This window comes from Nuphar pumila, chromosome 15 (assembly GCF_984573655.1).
Source record: "Nuphar pumila chromosome 15, dmNupPumi1.hap1.1, whole genome shotgun sequence".
Classification (NCBI taxonomy): domain Eukaryota; kingdom Viridiplantae; phylum Streptophyta; class Magnoliopsida; order Nymphaeales; family Nymphaeaceae; genus Nuphar; species Nuphar pumila.
In genome coordinates, this window is record NC_143263.1 from 9704286 (window position 1) to 9712029 (window position 7744).

Below are 7744 nucleotides of genomic sequence, written 5' to 3' on the forward strand. Positions count from 1 at the left end.
GGCAGGCTGAGCCAGCTCTACCAGGTCTTCGTGCTGTGTGTGGTTTGTGCTGTGTGTGGTTTCTTCGGGTCATAAATCCAAAAAAAATAGCAGAACCCTGTTTACACGAAAATTGCATTACAAGTTCCATGGGAAACCGATTCCCCAATGCTAAGTCCAGTTTATTGCTATGAAGACAGACATGTATAGCACCAACTTTTAGCAGAAACTGCTTCTTATAGGCATTTAGGAAGATCCACTCAGAACTCAGTACAGGAACTGTCCTGATTATAACATCTTTGTGCATATCATGCATGACAGGACAACAGAAGAGATGGTAGCAAAAGCATGAAAATGAGAAATGTGAATGATCACATACTGAACCCCACACTTTATGCAGCCCAAGTTTTCAGTTCAATACGATGATAACATGATCAGGTAATCACAACAGACGCTAACCATGACTCTCACCACTTCATTTACAAACCTAACAAGCCATTAGTAATACTTCTCATTTCATTGAAATGCCAAAAACTGTCCAGAGATGAGGAAACAGGGCCTCTCTGTCAATTATATACCACATATAGCCAATTCCACATACAGTGCAACAATTTCTCTTAATACTGATCCCGTGCAGCCAAAATCATGGCCCTTAATTAACAATACAGAACAAAAATTCACCTCCAGTAAAGATAGAAAAAGACCCATTTGAGAGCCATCATTCTATGAATGGAGTAGCCTATTAAAAGAAACAAAGGAAAATCCAATATGTTCAAAAAATGAGAACTACCCATCAAAGGATTCCATCAAAAGAAGGCAGATAGATACAGCCTGAGATGTATAACAAACACCATGAATCAAATCACAAACAGAAGGATTTACAAGTAACAATAATACAAGAACAATATTCAACTATTAGCATGCGTGAGTGTACACGTATTATTTACAAGATATGGGAATTAGACAAATCGATGCATACTTCATCAGAATCAAGCATACCCACAAAAGAATTCTCAGTAATTCCTCCGAATTAAGCATACCCACAAAAGAATTCTCAGTAATTCATCCAAATGAAGCATACCCACAAAAGAATTTTTAGTATGCCGACCCATCAGGAAGGGGATGAAAGCTCTCCCGGACGACCAACATGGTGAGTAGCGCGCTCGCCTTGATCCTGGCCCTCTCGCTACCGGTGGCGACGAGTTCGGTGACGGCAGCCATCGCGGAGTCAACGGCCAGGATCTCCCGGACGGCCTCGTCGCCGCCGGACCGGGCCAGGTTGAGGAGAGCGGACGCCGCGTTCTCCCTCACCCTGCCGGACCCCCTCTCGAGTAGGTCGACCAGAACCCCGATACCAGAGACTTCCCTGAGCGCGTGGAGGCTCTCGGGCCACCCGGCGACCTGCGCAGCCACGGCGGTGGCGTGTTCGACGATTCCGGCGGCCGAGCTCGAGATCACGACCGAGAAGAGGGCGGGAACGACGCCGGAATCGACCAATTTGGGGCGGTTGAGAGGGTAGAGGGCGATGGCGAAGAGGGCCCTGAGGGCGTCCTTGGTGGTCCTGGGGCAGGTGCCGGGCCGCCGGAGGAGGTCGACGAGGGCGGAGACGATCTCCGGCTTGCCGCCGAGGATGGGACGGAAGGGCTCGTCGATGAGGAGGCTGTAGACGGTGGCGGCGGCGTTGGTGACAGCCGTGGCGGTGGCGCCGCGCCGGAGGACGTGGAGCAGCCCGTCGGAGAGGCCGCGGGCGGACATGATGGGCTCGCGGTTGCGGCCGAGGGTGGACAGGTTGAGGAGCGTGGTGATAGCGTTCTCCTGCAGCGACGGGTCCCCGCTTCGGAGGGCACCGACGAGGGCCGGAATCGCGCCGGCGTCGGCGATGGCGAGGCGGTAATCGGCGTCGTCCTTCGAGAGTACCCTGAGCTCGGCCGCAGCCTCAGACCGGGCGATCCCGGAGGCGTCGTGGGTCAGCTTGGCTACCAGAGACCTCGCCGCCCTGAGCTTGGCTTCCATGGGTTGAGATGGGAGGTTGGCGGTGGCGGTGTGCTCACCGTAAGAGGGAGAGAAGAAGCGCCTAGGGGTGGGGCTGATGACCGGAACGGGCCGCCCCGTTGAGAAAACCCCGGTCCACACGGGCCTATTATATTATATATAAAATATAATGTATATTATATTATATATAATGCATATTATATATAAAATATATGATTTATGTTACTAGAACGTGACAACCGAAATAGAATATAAGTGTTAGAAATATGGCATTTACAACATTTTTTTTTTGCTAATTGGATGTGCTTGGCACGATGAATTTGCTACCAATCAACCAGATCATATATTTTTTATGAAAAATACGATTTTTGAATGTTGGAATATTTATTAAGATTATTAATTTTAAAGTATTAAAAAAATCTCCTTTTATGCATTAAAATTGAATGATTCAAGAAGGGGTTCTTATAAAACCGACCTTGTAGATTACATTTGTATGGTTAGATTCAAGAGAAAAGAACAAAAAAATTATGAAAATTTAGTTCTTATATTTTCAATCCTCATATATATCTGGGAAGGATCGGCCCCAGATTGACACCCAATTATGCTTGGGTGATTTTGTGGACAGATATAGTTGTTTTTTCCTTATTTCATGGAATTAATTCACTGGTTGGGGGTATGCCTAAAATTTGAACCCTGGTTGGTTCACAACTAACATGCTCATTCAAAATTGAACCCCTACCAACGGGGCTCCGCTTGTCTGGTAGGAGCAGCTAGTGCACATCACCTTGTGTTCAGACGTTGCAGGTTCAAAACCCAATTTTATAGTTGCATAACTGGTAGGGGTCTGCCTAACCCCAGCTTGCCTTTTAAAAACAAGAAATTGAACACCAATACTTTTATCGGGGATAATTGTTGGCTACCTTCGAACTATGGGATCTAATTGATCAAATAAAACTTGCACGTGTGAGCTTCAGCTAGAGGGTGCGATACTCTAGATTGTAACCCATATTTTTCCCTTTTATTGAATCAGCTCAGACTTTGTATATGAACCTATTTCAAAGTGAATATTAATTGGAGATTATTATTAGCCACCTTCAACTGTACCGTACCTTTTAATAAAAAGTAGTGATTTTTTCAAAAAAAAAATTCAAATCAAGCCTTACTAATATGATTTATATGGCTTGTTTAGTTAAAAACATATTTTAGAGTGCTCAATTACATTGCATAAACAGGATTTTTAAGAGCTTTAAAAGTCGACGGTTGACAACATGCCAAAATTTCACACTTAAAAAAAACCATGCTTTTACATCAAAACCACTTGATCGAATGATTTTAGTAAATAATCCATACTGAACACATCTTTAGATTCAAATTGAGTTAGAAAAATTTGGAGCTGGTAAAATGAGCCAAACCGATTAGATTCAACCGAGTTTGGCTCATTTTTGTGCTGAACCGAGTCAATATCTAGCTCATAATGAGGCTGAGCTAAACGAGTTGAGCTTGAGTTCAGGTTGAGCTCTTAATGAGGCCGAGCTCGAGCTGGCTTGCTTACAAGAAAAATCCATTGTTTCATACCTGAAAGCAATAAGATTTTACCTCTAAACCTATTGTCTGAAAACTAAATACTTCAATCATTTGTTGTATATTATATTACATACAATATACATAAAATATATTTGTTATTAAGTAATGAATTTATATGAGCCAAGCCAAGTTGAACACTTAATTGTCTGTTTTTACATGCTGAACACAAGCTGCTCAGGCTGTTTTTAGCCCTAGCAAATCTCACATGCCTTTGATTTTTTTGCCAGATAGCATGGTACTATTGAGAGTATCTAATATTTTTTTCATACATTAATAAGGGAAAATATTGGCTACACCCTTGGGTTTCAAACCTATGAGTAAAAATTATTCTTCTTTTTTTAATATTTCTGCACTTCTGACCATCCAAATATGTTCTAGATATCTGATTTTAACAAAACACAAGCCTTGAATCATGCTTTTCCAACGTTTAGATTGGATATTTTGAACATACCCAACACATCTATGGGGTCTGGTTTGGTCAACATGGTAGGGTGCGTTTGATTGCAGGGATGGTGGTGTTCGCCGGTCCCCACAATGTGTGGGGCCCACAGGTACTGATGCAAGCGCAGGACGCACCGACAGGTGAGACACCTTTGAAAAAGCCTCTCTCTCTCGAATGTTTTTTCATATGGGGGGAGTTCCACCCACTCCCATGGAAAAGGGGGGGATAAGACACCTTGAACACTTTTGAAAAAGCAAACAAAAAAGGTGTCCTTGTCCTGCCTTGTACAAGGACACATGCAGACAGGATAGGACAGGACAGGACAGGATGTTCTTGTCCATGAATCAAACGCCCCCATAAGTTTCAGCTAGTGGTTTCAAAACCCACCAGTATATCCAATATATTTTTCCATTAATACCCACTTGTACTGAAGTACAGAAAAGTGGGGTGGGACCGTTTGTCGTAGTAAACGCTGGATGACATTGCTACCCAGGGTTTGACAGGATCCGCTCTCTTATATATTCACAGACGCGTGATGCTGCTAGTCAAATTTATAAAATTAAAAAAAAAAAAATCAAAAGTTCAAACGCAGGTGACGTAAGTAGAGTTCATTTCTAAATGGTAATAGTATATGAGACTCGGTACGATACGGGGTTTCGTTTGACTCGGATGAGGCGAATCGGGTCGGAACTTGGAAGGAGTCGATGTATCTATCGACTTCAGCTTGTTGGCCCTAAACAGGCTTGACTTGCACCCAGTCTTTGGTCCCGAGCCCTATGGGCCCATGACTTAGCCAAGTAGATCGATGAAGGGACTGGGTTTGGGCTTTAAGGCTTGTTTGTTTCAGGTCACTTTCATGAGAAAATGTTGAGTTGACAATTTTTTTTTCTTTTTCACCATAAATGAAACAAACATCAAATCATCCATAGTTGAAAAGTGTCATGCTGCATTTTCTGCCACTTTTTATGTGTGAATCCTTATATACATCCCCCTTATACAAGTTTTATAATGCCAAAGCTGAGCTGGCAGGTAGTTTTTTTCATAGAAATCTTTGCCCTTTCATGGAAATTAAACAAACCGATTCTTAGGTCCCAATCATAGTGACAAACGTTAAAAATGGCAAAATCTTGTTTTTGAAAAATTCACTAGAATTTGAAAAAAAATCATAAATCTCACATTCTTTTCGGCAAAATCTTTGCAATAAAAAAAATAAATTAAAAAATATAAAAAAAAATTGTTATAAGAAAATATTAATAAAATTTATTTAAAAATAAAAATACACAGTTTTTTCATGATAAATAGCCGTTTAAAACTTAAATATCGCATTTAAATCACAGTATTTATATTTTTTCATAAATCTCACGATATTTTGAAAATCTCACGAGAAATTGCTGTTTTAAACTTTCAGTCAATTTCTCGTGATATTATCACGAGATTTTCCATAAATCTGGCAATATTTGTCACTATGGTCCCAATCAAAGATATATTCAAAAGCAATGTTGTCTGTACTGTTGCAAATCAGTTTGAATCGGGTCGACGTAGCGGCTCAAAATGGATAGAAAGAGGGCTGATTCGGCTTACTTTTCAAAAATGCTTAAAAATCATTAAAAATCATTTTAATATTATTTTAGTATTTTTACTGACACATGTCATCTCTTGGTTGAAAACTAAGCTGATCAAAATCTATTCAGGTCAGAATTAGAATAAACTGATTTACTGAATAGTTTTGAAAATCGATGATTCAGGGCCAATACCCATACTGACTACATTGCTCAAAAGTTTGTAAATGCAGAAATGCGAGGTCAGCCATTTGGGTTGGTTTTGTATGTAGGAAAGTCTTATTTCAGCCACCACCACCACCACCGAGGTGCTAGGCGGGGGGTCCTGTGTCAAGCTGAAGGCCCAGGATCGAATCCTTATGCCACATGGGGCGGCTGTTGTTCTGGTAGGGGTCCACCTAACCCCAGCTTGCCTTTGAAAAAAAAAAGTCTTATTTTTAGCCAGCGCTTGGTTTGGGTCAGTTGTGAAATCCATGATCAAGCCCCAATCTATTACTAGGTCAATGTGGGCAACTTGAGTAGGGATGAGAAAAGAGACAAGCAGCTACTCAACTCGACCCAAAAACTGAGCTCCGTGAGCCGAACCATAAGTATGAGTCAGCTCATTTAGGTATCCAAGCCGAGTAGGAATAGACAAGCTCAGCTCAGCTCGACTCGTATAAGCTCATTTTATAAATTATATATTTGATAAATATTATATATAATTTATGTTTTATAGATGGATTATGTACAATCTAATTGGAAAATCATAGATTCAAGTTGTGTTCACTCAATCTGACCTTATAGATGTGTGCAGCATATTTTGTTTGATAAGTAACACTCTTTGGATAATATCTTTTCAACATAAAAATACAAACTTTTTATTCTTGAAAATTTGGTACATTGTGAACCGTCGATTTTTTAAAGCTCTTGGAAAACCTACTTACATGTCGACCTAAAACCTATTTTCTACTAAACATAATATTTAGATGACGTCATAAACTTAGTAACACACAACAATTGTAAAATGAGTTGAAAGAATGTGTACAAATGACTGAAGAAAATATTTATCCATTATATAATATATGTATTTATCTAATACATATAATTTTGAAAAACGCTTTAAAAAATTTTAGTTTTTAATTAAAACATGTCTGCTCCTGCTCCTGCTCCTGCTCCTGCTCCTGCTCCTGCTCAGCTCGTAATGAGCAAAAGCTTGTTGGCTCAGTTCCTAATGAGCTGGAGCTTGGCTCAGCTCAGGAGCCGAGCCCAAACAGGGGTTTACCCTTAACTAGTTAAGCCTGAACAGCCCAAGCTCAACTCAGCTGTAGACTCGAGTTGCTCGGACAAGACACCGGATCGTCCGAATCAATGAAATAGTTCAGAGTGGGTGAAGTGGTTGGGTCCATTTTGTGTCATTTTTCAATGGTTAATCTCTAACGCATGTCATCATCATCATCACCATTACCATCACCATCATCATCATCATCACCATCACCATCACCATCATTAGCATTTTTGTACATGTTAACACATGACCTGTTGTCATCATGGCCATAGCCCCACCAGCATTCAGCGGTCGACCAACTGTTAATCAACAAAAATTAATTGGAGATGCCAATGGATCGGGTTTGGTTCGGAGAGTCACTAGAATATGAGAACTAATGTGTGAACCACAATTTTCATGAATTTTTTGTTCTTTTCTATAAAATCTAACCATACTCTTCAATCATCTTTTAACACTTTAAAATAAATGACTCATAATCTTCATAAATATTCAAGCATTCAAAAATCATATTTTTTCATAAAAAATGGTTGACTCTTAGCAAATTCACCATGCCAAGCACATCCACATGGTTGGGATTTCCAAAACAAATTTTGAAAATGCTCATATTTTTAGTTCTCATATTCTAGTGACTCTATGGCACATTCCATATCTGATTAGCCAAACAGGTCAGATTTGGTCTTAAAAGTTCTTGCAAGTCTGAATTCATTGTTAGTAGGGATGTAAACGGTTAGGATTCATGTTGGATGCGACCAATACCGTATCCGACTGATCGGATATTGGCTATTCAAAGTTGGAGTCAGATTCGAGTTAGGATGGAGAAAAGTTCATACAATATCAGAATTCTTACATGTTATAGATAGGTTAAATTTGGATATCCGTTGGATTTGGTAGCAAAACTCAAAACTATATCCAAATCCAATT

General features: G+C 40.4%; 1 protein-coding gene across 1 annotated transcript; it reads right to left on the reverse strand.

Annotated features, from left to right (window-relative positions):
• Positions 1-1074: 1074 nt before the first annotated feature.
• LOC149814426 (ARM repeat superfamily protein) lies at positions 1075-1992 on the reverse strand. Its single transcript, XM_089990357.1, has one exon. The coding sequence runs from the start codon at positions 1990-1992 to the stop codon at positions 1075-1077; it is 918 nt and encodes a 305-aa protein (XP_089846483.1).
• Positions 1993-7744: the final 5752 nt, after the last annotated feature.

Excerpts from the sequence above, each read along its gene's own strand:
- LOC149814426 (XM_089990357.1), bottom strand. The coding sequence starts at position 1,992 with ATGGAAGCCAAGCTCAGGGCGGCGAGGTCTCTGGTAGCCAAGCTGACC.